At 39.8% G+C, this 17408-nt stretch overlaps 1 protein-coding gene across 3 annotated transcripts in view; it reads right to left on the minus strand.

Annotated features, from left to right (window-relative positions):
- Window positions 1–17408, minus strand: part of LOC126251704 (uncharacterized) — a 220334-nt gene that overhangs the window by 30512 nt on the left and 172414 nt on the right. For all 3 annotated transcript variants that reach the window (XM_049952297.1, XM_049952298.1, XM_049952296.1), the window contains 2 exons: window positions 9610–9696; window positions 867–1001 (listed from right to left, as the gene is read on the minus strand). In XM_049952297.1, coding sequence (XP_049808254.1) covers window positions 867–1001; window positions 9610–9696 — 222 coding nt within the window. The remainder of the gene's footprint in view (window positions 1–866; window positions 1002–9609; window positions 9697–17408) is intronic.

Raw genomic sequence — 17408 nt, forward strand, 5'->3', positions numbered from 1 at the left:
GGGAGCTTATGCCAGTGTCCTGTGATTCTGTGAAAGCAGAACTGACATAATAGCCATATGGACTGTCAATCTGTCCCATGTTGTGAGAGCCAAATTTGAACCTTACAATGGGGCATGATAGTCTCTTTGTTTGTTTCAAAATAAGAAAAGGAAACAACAAGCAATGTAAAAAATAAAGCAAAGCAGAATACACAAAGCATTCTGTAACAGCAACAGCACAATTGTTTACTGAGGTTGGCAGTATTGTAAATGCAGTAGCACAGGCTCCAGCTCTACTGGTATCTTACACAACCAAATATTAACCCCCCGCCCCCCACTGAAATCAAATTGTCCCACACAATACGTACTACTCTGCAATTAAAGATCCACTAAGTAAAATTAGTTGTTACATTGCTTCAAAAAGTAAATTTTGTTTACTTACTTTGTTTTCTATCTATATACAGTCTAAAAGTGAATGTACACTTTTTATCAAAAACATTTATCATTAATGTTGTTAAAGATTCATCATAAATGAAATTTGCAAAGATACGTTACTTGTTACTAAATGTATAAAGGAATACAATTATGATTTCAGTTTTAGTATAACATAAATACCTCTAGTAACACACATATTTCTAAATGAAATCATATGTGCACTATGTACCAGATTGTACAGTTCTTCATTTCTATTTTAACTACATAGCCACAAGAAATATGTATAATTAATACATTATTACATTTAGTGTATGCGTAAAATGCTACACCAAAATGACAACATGAAAACAACTCTTTTTACATTTCATAAAAATTTTATGTACAGTACAATAGTAGTTTGCACATTCATGTGACTAGGTAAGGTGCACAAGAAAATTTCACAATCAACTCACATTCAAAGGATCGGCAAGCTGGGTATAATATGGATTCCACATATATCCTCCCGCTACACATCTAGTGTTAAGAACTTTAACCGAAGCATCCACACCCACAGGGTTTACATATATTGCCCAGTTGTGATTCCTTGTCTGCAAAATGGATATTTGCATACCATTTAAGAAACACAATTATACAACAAAAACACTATATTCAACACATAAATCAGTCATTTTATCACTGAGTGTACTACAAAATCATTCAAAATAATTAAGCAAGTCAGGTAGTAAACAGTAATATTCATACATTCAAGGAAGAAATTTGCTTAAAGCATGTCATTTGAACGTTGGTGCTGTTTAATCAGTTTGATTAAATGTTTTCTGCAAAGAATCTAAAAACTAAATGATTTCTGCTCACAGACAATCAGCGTTCTGAGCTACTTCACATCCTCACTGGTTAGACTGTTTCCTCCAAATTATAATGGTAAGACAGTTGATTGTTTATTCCACAGATATCTATCTTATACTCATGAAGAATGTTGCTCCATACATAGAAAGTATTTGCAAAACAAATGTAGTTTTACCAACACTATTGCTAGCACAGTGCACCATCATTTCCTTATGGGCTATTTCTGTAGGGTTTTGTGTGTCTGTTCAAGAGTTTCTCTTGCCCAACTTAAGGACTTGTAGTAACTATTAAAAGTTTTTGTAAATATGACAGTCTCTGACTGCAAATATTTTTTTATTCACTTACTGCTTCCAATCATTATGGTCACCTTTGCATTGGTCTGTTTTCATGGAGTTAAAAGAGGAAGCAAATAAAGTTTATAGCCAAAATGGCAGATAGATCGATTTGAAGATGATTATAATAACTGAAACCAGTAACTGAATAAACAAATATTTGCAATTGTCATTGTAGATATTTCATAATGTTGGAACACTGTTGCCTTCATAGTAACTATGCCAACCATCATCAAGTAACCATTAATCATGGCAAGTTCCATTTATAACAATCTATTTTTTACCTTCAATTGCAATTTAGAGTATTTTACATTCCATTTCAAGCAATTAGATGCATACTATACATCAGTTGTGTACAGAATTTCATAAAAAGAAACGTGTTCTATACTAAATATCTGAAGCAGTAGGAGAGAATTACTAAAACATCAGAAAAGCAAAATAGTATAACTAATCCAAACTTCAACCAAGCGCATTGTTCAGATCAAAGTGTCAAGATCACATAACAAACAGATACATCATTACATAAAATCATGCCAAAACCACGACAGGATATTATAAAGACAACTTCAAGGAAAGTGTGACCCTAGCAGTACAAAGATAGTATGAACAACCTTCAGCAGTCTATCTTCAGATCTCATGGCTTTATTACGTACATGGATTCTCGCACTAGCCCGTCTCAGGGCTAAATGTCAAAAAATCTCAGATAATTTTCTGATTCTTCCAATTACATGCTGAAGGTCTTAGCAGAGCTAAGAGTGACTGCATATCAAAGCTCTTGCTAGAAACATAGAAGACCATTATCCCAGAAAGCCACATAGCAGATGAAGACAAACAACAGCAAAGAGGCAAAATACACTGGTGTCCAAAATTTAAGGAATATATGGAAATTTTTCAAGATTGCACTTATTTTGCCACAAAACAGTTTAAACAGTTGATAATCAAGCAGAAACAATTTAAAGAATATAGAATGTAAACAAATGCTACATGGAAAACGGTAGACAAAAATGTTGTTCGTTTTTTTCAACTTAAAAGATTTTCATCCACATTCCGACAACTGGTTAATGTGCTTAGTATGGGGTGTGACCATATCTGGCAGCAGTGCAGGCCTCACTATGATGGGACTTGCTGTGAATGATGTCATCAATCTCATGCTGAGCCAATAGTGCCCATTCGTCTGGCAGAGCTGCTCGGAAGTCTTGGAGAGTGATTGATGGATGCTGACATGATGCAGTTTGTCTCCCTAGTGCATCCCAGACAAGCTATACGGAATTCAAATTTGGAGAGCAAGCAGGTCATGTTTTGCATGTAATATCTACCATTTCCAAGGAAGCATCAACCACTCGTGCACTATGAGGTCAAGCATTATTATCCATGAATACCAAGTCTAGGCACACAGTACCTCATAACAACCGCACATGAGATCCAAAGATCTCCTCACGATACCTGACAGTAGTTAAAACTTGCAGATACACTTGTTTAATTTCATAAAGAGGTGTTTGAATGGCCAACATAATCATTGCCTGTGCTATTAGGGTCCTCCTCAATATCAGTTTTTGTCCACAATTTTTGGGTCCCGAAATCATGTTCCACATTACCTCCAGATGGGAATCTGTTGAGAGTCACTCTCCAGGCCAAATCTGTGCTTATCTGTGAAAAGAACATTGGCCCACTATTCGAGCATCCAGGTGGCATTTTGACAACTCCACTGTAGACATTTCCTTGCATGAAGACAAATCATATGTATGCAGCAGGTCTCCGACAATAACAGCCATTCTGCCAAAGCTTTCTGTACACCGTTTGCCTCAATAGAACATGCCCAGTGGATGCTGCGAGATTAGATGCCAGGTGCCATGTGGTATTGAGGTGGTACTGTCTTACCATTACAGTCAAACAACAGTTTTCTCTTTGTGATGCCACACATGTTCGGCCTTGCCAAGGTCTTTGGGATACACTTTTGGTCTCTTTACCCTGTCGTCACATTCAAGAAACAACAGAACGGTTCACACTAAGCCACCAAGTCACATCAGTTTGTGACTGTCCTGCTTCCATTTTTTCTATGGCACACCGTTGCAGAGAGTCTGCTAGGCAACTTCTCTGTGTATACTGAACCATCTGTGATTGTATGCACAGCAATTGTGAATGTAGAACTACCCAGCAAACACTACCCTGATTTATAGGCGCCCTGACACCACTGTTGGCGTGGTTGGCCATTGACTGGAATGTCATCTTCCATTTAGAATACGATCATCCATTTAGAATACGATGGCCTGAGGACTCTCAAAACTCGCCAACTGCAGTTTCAAGGAGAGTTATGGACAATTTTCGGCACAGTCAAAACCATCCCATTATGATCAAAATTGGAATTCAAATCCCCATCATCCATTCTACACCAAACCCTAAGTAGAATTTTGGAAAGGCTCATTGGGATAAAGTTGTTCCACAGCTAGATACAGTCATCTGATGGATCCCTCCAAAAGGCAGCAGTTACCACAGATTTGTCAAAGCCATTACAACAAAACCTGAAATTCATATACTCCTTTGTTTCTAAAGAGAATATTTTCTGGAATGGAATGATGATACAGAGAGGCTTTGCCATGAGTTTCAGAATGGCAGAGACTGAAGTAGTTGATGAGCTCCTCAACTGTCTAGTAGCATAACATCATAAAAAATGGGAACAAAAACCAGTAACATGTACTTCAAAATTCAAGTAGAAAAACTTGGAACCTCCACAAGAAACTAGGTGGCTCTAACACACCTGTATACACCCTTAAGAAATATCAGCAACCCAAATTGCAGCATGAGTTGCAATGCTCTCTAACCATTAAAAAACAACTGAAAATACACCACCAAGCAACAACTGCTCATCCTATATACTCAGGAATATTTACTGTTGATAATGTAAATAAAGCCTTAGAAAACACTAAGCCTGGCAGACCTCTTGGATTTGATGGAATCTACCCCACATTCCTTAAACACTCTGGAAAACATACAAGAAAATGACTATGCCATTTTTCTTTGACATCCTGCTAACAGGATATACTCCCAGGGCCATCGCAATACAAATCAAAGAATCTACCTGAAAGCTACCTTACAAACTCCTAGAAAGAACAATTTTAGAGTGAATTTGCCTATTAATACCAGAACACTTTACCAAAGGACAGCTGAATTCAGACCGCATCACAATTGTGTCAATCATGTATTCAACCTAACAACATATACTGAGGCTGTGTTTGAGAAATGGTTGAGACCTTAGTGGTGTATAATGACTTGACTGTGGCATACAACATGGTTTGGAGGGAAGGTCTTCTTTATAAACTTCGCAGTGTAGTACAATGTGGCCAAATATAATTTTTATTAAATAACATGATCTATGAAAGGCCTTTCCAATTAATAACAGGAAATACTTAGAGTAAAATGAGACATATAAATAATGAGCTGGCTCAAGGCTGTCCTGTTTAACCTGTATATTTCAGATATACCAAATAATACATTTACAAAATTTATCTTGTCCTTTAACACCCACAGTAATTACTTAGAGGAAGGCAACAACATTTTATTGGAAGACCTTACTGTGCTAGGGAGATACTTTGCCAACTAGAGTCTAATTCAATACAAGAACAAAACTGAGGTGTCATGTTTTCATCTCAATAATAAAAACAAGCATAACTAGGGTCCCAAGCATATTTCAGCAACAACTCAGTTTGCTATAATCTTTTCTCAAAATATTTAGGGATAACAACAGACTAACATTATCTTTTAAAAAATAACTAGAAAACACCACAGTAAAATTCAGTGCCAGGAACAACATAATCCATAAATTGTGTCTTGAGAGGTGAATGCAACCATCCACACAACGTCAGCACTTAATCTTGTGTTGCCAAATACTGCAGTCCAGAACAATTAGTGGCTATCTAAAAACCAGTCCCCTACCTTGACCCCATAGCTCCTTCTCATATTCACAGACAGGAAAGATTAATTAAGGAATACAACAAAATTTTAGCCACTCTCCACCTTCTAATGCACAGTGACCTGGCTGATGCTGCTCTGCAGAGGCTAAAGTCTACATCTCGTCCATTACCATTAGCATAACTACCTTTGAGGGGCAATTGCAAAATCAGTGACATGTGAAGAGAACATTGGGCAGTCCTGAAACCGGATCCCGTTCCACCTGTTATTGACCCTTTTTCACCACTACCAGGTATGGAAATGCCTTACCACATACGGAAAACCCTTAACAGAATAATAATTCATGTGGCATCTGTTGTGATTCATTCTATCAGCAGGGAATAACTGAATCACCTACCTGTGACTGTAGAGTACCTTGTCAGGCTGTTCACCACAGTCACCAAATGCCCCCTTACAGCATAGTCAAGAGAAAAATGTGATTTCTTTGAAGTTTCAAACTCTGGATTGAACTGAATTAATGGTCTCAACTGTAAAATTTAAATTTATATATACAGTGGAACCTTGCTTAACGACCATAATTTGTTCCAGAAACTTACTCGTAGTGCAAAACACTTGTTAAGTGATACATCTTATCACATCAATTAACGTAAAATACGATAATGCATTCCCTGCAGAAAAAGTACTAAAGTTTTATCTTATTCACGGCATTTATTCAAAGAAAATTATACATACAGTATTATGTACTTTATATCTAAAAACAAAGATGATGTGACTTACCAAATGAAAGTGCTGGCAGGTCGACAGACACACAAACAAACACAAACATACACACAAAATTCAAGCTTTCGCAACAAACTGTTGCCTCATCAGGAAAGAGGGAAGGAGAGGGAAAGATGAAAGGATGTGGGTTTTAAGGGAGAGGGTAAGGAGTTGTTCCAATCCCGGGAGCGGAAAGACTTACCTTAGGGGGAAAAAAGGACGGGTATACACTCGCACACACACACATATCCATCCACACATATACAGACACAAGCAGACATTATGTACTTTATTATTCATGATACATAACTAATTATTTTTTACTAGGAAGCTATCTACAGGCTCTGCTGATGCTTCAATACTTGGCAAAAATGTGACACACCGTTATCGTCAAATAAATTTGTAGTGTGAGAAGCTACTGCTTTATTGGGGTGATGATTTTCAAGTACAATGCAGCTGATTGGTTCAAATGGTTCAAATGGCTCTGAGCACTATGGGACTCAACATCTTAGGTCATAAGTCCCCTAGAACTTAGAACTACTTAAACCTAACTAACCTAAGGACATCACACACACCTATGCACGAGGCAGGATTCGAACCTGCGACTGTAGCAGTCCCGCGGTTCCGGAGTGCAGTGCCAGAATCGCATGGCCACTGCGGCCGGCAATGCAGCTGATTCCCATGCTTTTAGCATTTCTCTTTTTGCGCCAGAAGATTGCTGCTTTGCTGTTATTGCCTCCTCCTCCTCCTCTGAAGAACTCCTCTCCACAAATTCCTGCTTTGAAACATACTGCAACTCTATAAGCTCTTCAGTGGTAATTTCTTGGTGTGATCTCCCACAAGCTCATCAGTATCATTGTTATCTACTTCTAGTCCACTGCTCTTGGCCAAAGACACAATCTCATTGACTAAAGGCTCCACAGGTACTGACTCAAATGCCTCAGAGTCACATTCGACAAAGCACTCCCACCAAAGCTTCTTCTAAGAAGAAGTGAGAGTTCTCTTGGTAACCCCTTCCTACGCCTTTTCTATCATCTTCATGCAGGCAACAATGTTGAAGTGATATTTCCATAACTCTCTGAGAGTGCGACTGGTAGCTTCAATCAACTCGAAGCAATGCTCAAAGAGCGTTTTGATGTAGAGCTTCTTACAGCTAGAAATAATCTGCTGGTCCATAGGCTGGAGTAATGGAGTGGTGTTGGCACGCTGAAATTAGATACTGATGAATTGAAATTCTTCAAAGAGGTTGTCTTGTAGGCCTGGAAATGGGCAGGAGCGTTTTCAATAACAAGCAAGACATGGAGTGTCAGATTAAACTCATACAAATAGTTTTTTCACTGAAGGATCAAACATTTCATTGGCCCAATCACAAACAAGATCACGTCACCCAAGCCTTGTTGCTGGACCTCCACATCACATTTAACCTGACCTCCTTGACTTTACACTTCTTGAAGGTTCATGGAGTTGCTAATGGTAAGCAAGCAGTGGTTTAATTTTCAAATCACCACTTGCATTGGTACAGAATAGCAGTGTGAAACAGTCTTTCATTGGCTTGTGGCTGTCCAATGGATTCTCCTTTGCTGTTATAAATGTATGCTTCAGAATCTTTTTCCACAGTAGACCCGTCTTGTCAGAATCTACGAGCATCTTGAAGTTGCTGATAAAGTTCTCTTCTGTCTTTGTGTCAGAGCTGGCTGCTTCACTGTGTCCCACAACACTGTGGATGCCGGTTCTTCTCCTAAATTTCTCCAACCACCCACCACTTCCCTTAAACACTTCTTTGGTTGCTCATGATCCTGGCGTCTTCTTAATGAGGTCAGTGAAAATCATTCTCGGCTTCTCACAAATTATGTTCTTGTTAATAGTGTTGCCTTGCAAATGCTTTTCATTTACCCATATGAGGAGCAACCTTGCTACATCATCCAGAAAAAGAAACTATTGTTTAGATACTCTTGTCACTCCCTTGAAGCATCTATCTCTTAAATCTCGTTCTTGTTCTTGAGGATAGTGCAAATAGTTGATGTAGACTGATTGTACGTGTGTGCTAAATCCGCAATGCTCACACAACGTTTCCATTTTTCAATGATTTTACATTTAATTTCTATGGTCATTTTCTTTCTCTTATGGTCATCTTCTTGAGGATTTATATTCAAGGACATTTCTATGAAGGTTATTAAAATTTGCACACAAAAAAACGCTATGTGAACAAAAGTTTAGAAAAATGTGTGATCACAAGTTGCACTAAGATGGTAGCAAAAAGAGTGCTAAGCCCAGACTTTAGTATATACTAAATACATTGTTCATATGCCACTGCTGACAATGTTGTTGAAAGATTCCCCCCGCCATGTGTGAACGGCTGGTGACATCGCACTGAATTGCTGTCACTCATCATGCGGAAATATGCTCATTAAGCAAGTAATATTTTTTGCAATTTGTTTTGCTCATTATGTGAATTGTGCATTATGGGATGTGCTCGTTAAGCAAGGTCCCACTGTACACTCTTTGTGTGTTCCATTTTACCCTTGTGATTACGTTGTTTTATACCTTGTGTTTTCATATATATTATAGCAAACCCATGAAAATCGTACACTAAATAAGTAAATAGTATGAGCAGAGTCAGTGTAGAAGCCCATATGTAATTTATCTTGAACACAACAAAACAGAACAGTATGTCACACATAGATTGATGCAAAGACAAAAAATAAAAAAAATGTGACAGCCTTAAATGGAATAAAGTGCATTAATAATTACACAAAGGCTGTGGACCATCCCACATCAAATAAACCTTTTTTTAATTATTATTATTTTTATTTAGCTGATTCAGAGTCATAGGAGAATGTCTGCACATATCACTGAAAACTGAAACCACATATTAAGCAGATTTGGGACCGATGACCTGGTTGTTTGGTCCCCTCCCCTGAATCAACCAACCAACCACCAACCTAAGCAGATGTGAGAATGGAAATACTGATTAGAAAAAGAAATAATAAATGGGCCACATTGAACAAAAGGGATTGATATGACTTGTTTTTGAGTGGAACAACAGTTTCCATAAGTTCAGACAGCTCTTGAAGTGGTATGGAAGTCTTTTATTAAATATTTTTGTCGTAAAAGTATCAACATTTTTAATAGCAGTCTAAAACAAACACACACACACAGACACACACACACACACACACACACACACACACACACACACACACACACACACACACACAAATAGATCGACAACCTTGAATATGAACTGTATGACAGTTTATACTATCTTTATGGACAATAGATCTCCATTAATATTACACATTATCAGATATTAATAATTAAAAATAAATCTAGAGTTTTAAGTGATATTACATACAACATTCCTATCATTTTTTCCAGGATGTCTTAGATTCACCTCGATCACTGTGTCACTTTTGCTGCCATCATTATATATCAGTTGGGTCTGAAACAAAAACACACAGAAATATATTGTTTCAAAATGTATATAGTAAGAACAGTAAAGTTTATTGTTATGACATGTTCTTTTGGAAACTATAGGGTATCTCTGAACGAACAAGGACTTGCATTTTTGAAATTATTTTGTTTGGTATATTGCAACATTTATATAGATGAAAGGGAAACTAAAAATGTTCATGAGCGTACATTCATATGAGTCTAACAAAGAATGTGGCTGTTTTCTTCAGATAAGTAAATATAGAGAGTCAGAATATTTTCCATTCAGGAGAAACCAAAGTGCTGATTGTAGATGGCCAAAATGAAAGTAGTCAAATGTATTTATTGTCATTTTCAGACTAATAGTGTTAGAGCTCCCCGCTTTTAACAGTATCCTGATTAGAAGCAACACTTTCAGTAGTTTAAAAAGTTTTGAATGTTGGACTCCATAAGGTTCCCTTTCTGTGCAGTGACTGTGGAATATAAAATTATAAAGAATGTAGCAACTAGTCGTGGAAACATAATTTATTTATCTTGTTGTAAATCGATTTCGACTGATATCAGTTATCATCAGTGTATTTTTCTAACCAGTGCATGCCATAAGTAGAAGTACTATCCTTGGCAGACTTCATGACAGAAATCTGCCAAGGACAGTACTTCTACTTATGGCATGCACTGGTTAGAAAAATGCATAAATGATGACTGATATTAGTCGAAATTGATTTGCAACAGGATAAATAAATTATGTTTCCGCAACTGGTTGCAACATTCTTTATAAGTTTAAAAAGTGATGAATCACAATTAGAGGGAGATGTGGTGTTACACACTACAATAATTATTTCTTGACATCATGCTTGTTGATCACACCTATAAGAAACAATTTGTTGGGATTATGTTGCAATGTTTTGGGAGTAGTTTTTCTGTGATATACTCTTCAAATGAGAACGTGTTTTGTATCTGAAGAAAGGTGAACATACATAGTAGCAAAAATTTTTGCGAAAAATATATGCTCTGAATCAGTATAAGGATTTGTGGCAGTTTCTAGTGCTCATTTACATTATGTCACTATATGACTCCTTACCGAGACATTTCCAGAAAAATTGTTTGAGAGAAGTGGTCCTACACCATGGCTTATCACCAGACTTAACTGCACTATACTTCCGTCTGTCAGTATTTGTTACAGAAATAAGGTATCCCACTAATTAGTCAGTATTGGAGTCAGTGTACTGGCATAAGCTGTCAACAGCACACTGGTCGGCAAAGATGTAGCACCAAGATTAATAGTAGGTGCTGGATCAAGCGTGCCTATCATGAGAAAGGCCAGAGAGACACCAACAAGCAATGTGCCGCCAACACCTCTCGACAGCAAGTATTTAGGCTGCCGACACTGACCGGAGGGCCTCAGTCACTAACTCACTGACTTACACTACTGGCCATTAAAATTGCTACACCATGAAGATGACGTGTTACAGACATGAAATTTAACTGACACGAAGAAGATGCTGTGATATGTAAATGATTAGCTTTTCAGAGCATTCACACAAGGTTGGCACCGGTGGCGACACCTACAACATGCTGACATGAGGAAAGTTTCCAACCGATTTCTCATACACAAACAGCAGTTGACCGGTGTTGCCTAGTGAAACGTTGTTGTGATGCCTCATGTAAGGAGGAGAAATGCATACCATCATGTTTCTGACTTGAATAAAGGTCAGATTGTACCCTATCACGATTGCGATTTATCGTATCGTGACATTGCTGCTCACGTTGGTCGAGATCCAATGACTGTTAGCAGAATATGGAATTGGTGGGTTCAGGAGGGTAATACGGAATGCCGTGCTGGATCCTAATGGCCTTGTATCACTAGCAGTCGAGATGGCAGGCATCTTATCCACATGGCTGTAATGTCTCGATCCCAGAGTCAACAGATGGGGACGTTTGCAACACAACAACCATCTGCACGAACAGTTCGATGACGTTTGCAGCAGCATGGACTATTAGCTCGGAGACCATGGCTGCGGTTACCCTTGACGCTGCATCACAGACAGGAGCACCTGTGAAGGTGTACTCAATGACGAACCTGGGTGCACGAATGGCAAAACGTCATTTTTTCGGATGAATCCAGGTTCTGTTTACAGCATCATGATGGTCGCATCCGTGTTTGGCGACATCAAGGTGAACGCACATTGGAAGTGTGTATTCATCATCGCCATACTGGCGTATCACCCAGTGTGATGGTATGGGGTGCCATTGGTTACACGCCTCTGTCACCTCTTGTTCGCGTTGACGGCAATTTGAACAGTGGATGTTACATTTCAGATGTGTTACAACCCGTGGCTCTACCCTTCATTCGATCCCTGCAAAACACGACCGCATGCTGCAGGTCCTGTATGGGCCTTTCTGGATACAGAAAATGTTCAACCGCTGCCCTCAACAGCACATTCTCCAGATCTCTCACCAATTGAAAATGTCTGGTCAATGGTGGCCAACCAACTGGCACATCACAATATGCCCTCACTACTCTTGATGAACTGTGGTATCGTGTTGAAGCTGCATGTGCAGCTGTACCTGTACACGCCATCCAAGCTCTATTTGACTCAATGCCCAGGCGTATCAAGGCCATTATTATGGCCAGAGGTGGTTGTTCTGGGTACTGATTTCTCATAATCTATGCACACAAATTGCATGAAAATGTAATCACATGTCAGTTATAGTATAATATATTTGTCCAATGAATACCCATTTATCATCTGCATTTCTTCTTGGTGTAGCAGTTTTAATGGCCAGTAGTGTAATATTCCAGTTGGCGTCTGTAAGTTGACATCGCAGGTTATGATAGTACATAGTGACCAGAATTGTGACTATGGAAAGATTACCGATATTGTCTGCAGAAGGACTATTACTGATGAGATTGTACCACAGCACATGGACTCAATTCAAGATAAGTAAATACTTTAAGCTGATGTAAATAAAGAACCATATTAATCCACATGTGCATTTGTGTTGCAGAAAGAGGGTACCGGCCACCCTTAACAGCATCCTCACCCTTGCTTCCTTTGTACAAGACTCTACAGTGGTGACAAGGATACTACAGTGCCGATGAGGATAATTCAGTGGCGACTGAAGTTAATCCATTTAGCTGAAGATTTTGCTTGCTTTTCTTGTGGTTTACCTTACAGGGATGTTTGTGTTCAAGCATTTGTAATTCCCAATTTGTTGTTGTGTTCTTCCATGTATTTCAGGAGGGGAGCCACAGAGCTAACCACATTTCTCTTTTCAGAGGCTTTGCTTGCTTTTTGATATGATGTATTTGTGTAAACCATGAATTCCCTGCCCCCTCCAACCCCTGCCCTTGCACCTCAGCTGCAGATGGCCAATGTGATGGATCTAACGTAAATTTGTCAGTTTCAAAACCAACAAACTTCTGCCCTATTGATGACAGTACAACAGCCACTGCTGCACAAGCTGCATCGGCTACACAACCAACCAACCAACCAACCCAACAATTGCCCGCTGACCTGCATACCGAGCGCTGATGACCTCGATGTTGAGCGCCCATAAGCCCCAACCTGCATACCGACATTCTGGCAATTTAGGGGCACAGAGGAACAATGGCTTGCTTATGTGACTCATCTCCAAGCACATAGTCAAGTTCATTGTGTGCAAGATACTACACAGTTACAATACTTCCTTTTGATTGCAGGGTCCCTGGAGTTCAGGTTCATACAAAAACTATTCCCAACTGTGTCTCCTGACAATCTCAGCTATGACCAAGTAATCTCTGCATTAAGTCAATACTATGACCAGCAAGTCCAAGTAGCTGCAGCCAGATATCAGTTCTTTCACTTGCAGAGAAAGCTGGAACAGACATACTGCCAGTGGTACACAGAATTAATGGGCATGAATAGGAAGTGTAAATTTAAGTGTAGTTGTGGCAACTTTAGAGTAATTTAATAATACACAATGCAATAACATTCAGAGTCCCAGATAGTAGAATACGGGAACAGATCTTAAATTACTCTGATCCATCACTTCCCCAAGTATTGCAAATCTTAGAGTGATATGATTTGGGTGCCACAGCAGCCGATAATTTTGACCAGGCCCCAATTTGTCGGGTCAAGTTGCCACTTGCTCGTGACCACCCCAAGCAGCCACAACAAATAGTGTGTGCACAGCCATGCAGACAGCCACGTAGATATGTAAACAGGACTGTGAATGTAATGAAGTGTTGGCCTTGATGTTTTGCTCGCCATAAAAGACAGGATTGCCCATCCAATAATGCAACATGTTACACGCGTGGAAAAAAAAGGCCATGTCCAAATTGTTTGTTTGCAATGTCACAAAAATGCCAATTTTGCCAACTCCACCCAAGATTAGGCTCATGCACATGCAGTGAACACTGTGTTTTCAAAACCTACAACACCTTCTGTGCAACATCATTCTAATGAACTATTTGTATCATTAGGAATTGCTGGCTGTCTAGTGATCTTTCAATTAGACACACATGCCTCAGTAACTTTGCTTAATTGTGTCACATATGAACAATTAGGCTCACCATGTCTTTCTAAATCTAGAAAGCACCTCACAGCTTACAACAGACAAGAAATTCCAGTGCCTGGACAGTGTAGCTTGCCTGCCACTTACAAATCTCACACTAGGACAGTGATTTTTACTATGCTGAAATCAAGACAGAGTGAGAACATATTCGGTTTAGATGCGTTTGACTTGACTGGTCTTGGAATCCATGACAATGAACTTTCAGTGACTGCTTTTAATCCAAAAAACATTGTAGCTAGCTTGCTTTAAGAATTTCTTGAACTACTTTAAGAAGGAATGGGAAAAGCTAATACCTTTTAGCTCATGTTATATTGAAAGACATTGCACAGCCTAAGTTTTTCTGGGCCTGCCCCATTCCAATTGCTTTAAGAGACAAGGTAGTCAGTAAATTGAAAGAATTGCTACATAATGGTATAATTGCTCCTGTTCAAGCTAGTCACTAGGCCAATGGGCAAGTCCTCGCATTTTTTGACTAAGCCTTCTGGTTGCATTCGCATTTGTGTTGACTTCAAGTCCACAGTCAAGCCACAGACAGTAGTTGACACTTATCCATTACCTTGTCCTGAGGAACTCGTAGACAGGCTTGTTGCAGGACGATACTTTCCTAAGATAGATTTGCATGATGTCTGCTTCCAAATTCCATTGGATGAAGAATCACAGAAAGTGTTTGTTGTAAATAGACACTTAGGACTGTTCAGATATTTGTGTTTGCCCTTCAGCAGTGCTTCCGCATCCACCATTTTTCAATGTTACTTGGAACAGGTGATTGCAAAAATTCCATTTTGTTCAAACTACCTTGAGGATATTGTAATCTCAGATCATACACCAGAGGAACACATTGCCAATTTGAGAACACTTTGTGTGTTGTCAGAAGCAGGTCCCAAATGTTGTCTCGAAAAGTGTGACATTTTTTAAACTGAACTACAGTACTTAGGTCATATGATAAACAGTCAGGGTGTGCAGTCCCTCCAATAGCATTTGTTTGCAATCTGTGACCTGACTGTTCCTCACAATTTGTCTGAACTGCAGTCAGTACTAGGCAACATGACATACTACATTCGGTTTGTACCGAATGCCGCTCAGATTGTGGCTCCATGTATCGCTTGTATCACAAAAATGTACTTTTTGGAAGTTAAGTCCCATAGTGCTCAGAGCCATTTTGTACTTTTTGTGTGAACTAACGATTATCAAGATGTATTTCAGGAACTCAAAAACGCTTTGCTTAATGAAGATGATTAGTGCATTTTGACCTTGCCAAGCCAGTAGTTTTGCTTAGTGACAGATGATTAGTGCATTTTGACCCTGCCAAGCCAGTAGTTTCACAGATCGATGCTTCTTCCTACGGAATCGGCACTGTGCTTTCGCGCAGAATTGGTGCACAAGACAGACCCATTGTTTTTGCCTCAAAGTTGCTCACTCAAACTCAGTGCAATTATTCTCAAAGGGAAAAAGAAGCTCTTGTTATTGTGTATGGTGTGACCAAATTGCATCACTATTTGTACAGTCGCAAATTCTTTTTAGTGACAGATCACAAGCCTTATCAGTCCTTGTTTCACCCATCAAAGCCAGTTCCTACATGCACTGCCCAAAAATTGCAACGTTGGGCTTTGCTGCTTTTGCAGTATCAGTATGAAATTGTGTGCAGATCTACAGCAAAGCATGGCAATGCAGGTGCCCTATCTTGCCTTCCAATTGGCCCGACTCTGATTCTGATGCATCTGTCACATCTTGTTGCCAAATCGATGTGCAGGGCTCTGAATTTCTGGAATCTTTTCCCTTGCACTACAGAAAAATTGCGCAGGCCACGGAAGCAGATCCTGATCTCAAGAAACCAGTCTGTTCCGCCTCTGACATTGGAATAGGACTCAATTACTATGGCATCGGGTGCAAATAGACTTTGCAGGACAATTTTGGAACACTCATTGACTCATAGCGGTAGATTCTTATAGCAAGTTCCCATTTGAAGTGCCTATGGCTTCTACTGCATCATGCAGCACCATTCAAGCATTGTCCTCCATATTTTACATAGAGTGTTTTCCAAAAATACATGTGTTGCACAACAGACTACAGTTCGCTGCATGTGATTTTGAACAGTTTTGTGAAAGAAATGGCATTCGTCTTCTCACAAGTGCTTCATTTCACCCCAGTTCAATGGAGAAGGAGAACACTTTGTATGCACTTTTAAACAACAGATGGCCAAGCTTCACACCACCCACACACAGGAGCAGACACTGCAACTCCTTCTTGCCCTCTATTGCTCCCATCTATGAGATGGACCCTCACCAGCAGAACTTCTGCATGGCCACCGCCATCGGACGCTGCTACACTTGGTACACCAACCGCAGCATCCGGCATCGCCAATGGTCCACAAGTACTGCTTTGTGCCGCACGCTTTTGTTCTTTTCGAGGTTTATGGCAACTGTGGCTGCTGGGAAAGAGATGTGATCTAGGAATGAATTGGCTCTTTCATGAACTTAATTGCAGGTCCCGATGGTTTGCAATGCCACCACCACAACCAAATTTGTGCATGTCATTTGCCCCATGATTCTGTTGCTTTTCTTCCCCCAGATTCACGGCCTCATGGGACCGCACAGCTTTCACACAACCCTAGGAGTAGTGGAAGGATGATGTGCCCTTGCCCCCGCCATCCTCACTTGCCTACCTGATGGACATGGACCCACCGTCACCATCACCGTCATCACCTCAGGGCACGCCCTTAGGCCTGGAGGTGTGCCTTGGCAACAGTTTTCTGGAGGATGTTGCTGTTGCCTCACAAGTCAGATGGCGGGGTACTCTCAGGAGTATGCCATCTTCCACAGTCACGGCTCCCAGCTCATCTCTACATCCAGCATCTTTCCTCCTTTCCCATCATCATCCGCATCTTCCCTATAAGACAATGATGTGGCATTTCAGGGGGGAGGAATACTGGCATAAGCTGTTGCCAGCACACCGGTTGGTAAAGATGTAGTGCGAAGTTCGATAGTAGGTGCTGGATCAAGCACACCTATCACAAGAGAGATACCAACAAGCAACATGCCGCCAACACCCTCTCAACTGCAAGTATTAAGGCTGCCGATGCTAACCAAAGGGCCTGAGTCACTAACTCACTGACTCAATATTCCAGTTGGCATCTATCAGTTCAAATCACAGGTTATGACAGTACAT

Source organism: Schistocerca nitens, chromosome 4 (genome assembly GCF_023898315.1).
Source record: "Schistocerca nitens isolate TAMUIC-IGC-003100 chromosome 4, iqSchNite1.1, whole genome shotgun sequence".
NCBI classification, from domain to species: Eukaryota; Metazoa; Arthropoda; class Insecta; order Orthoptera; family Acrididae; genus Schistocerca; species Schistocerca nitens.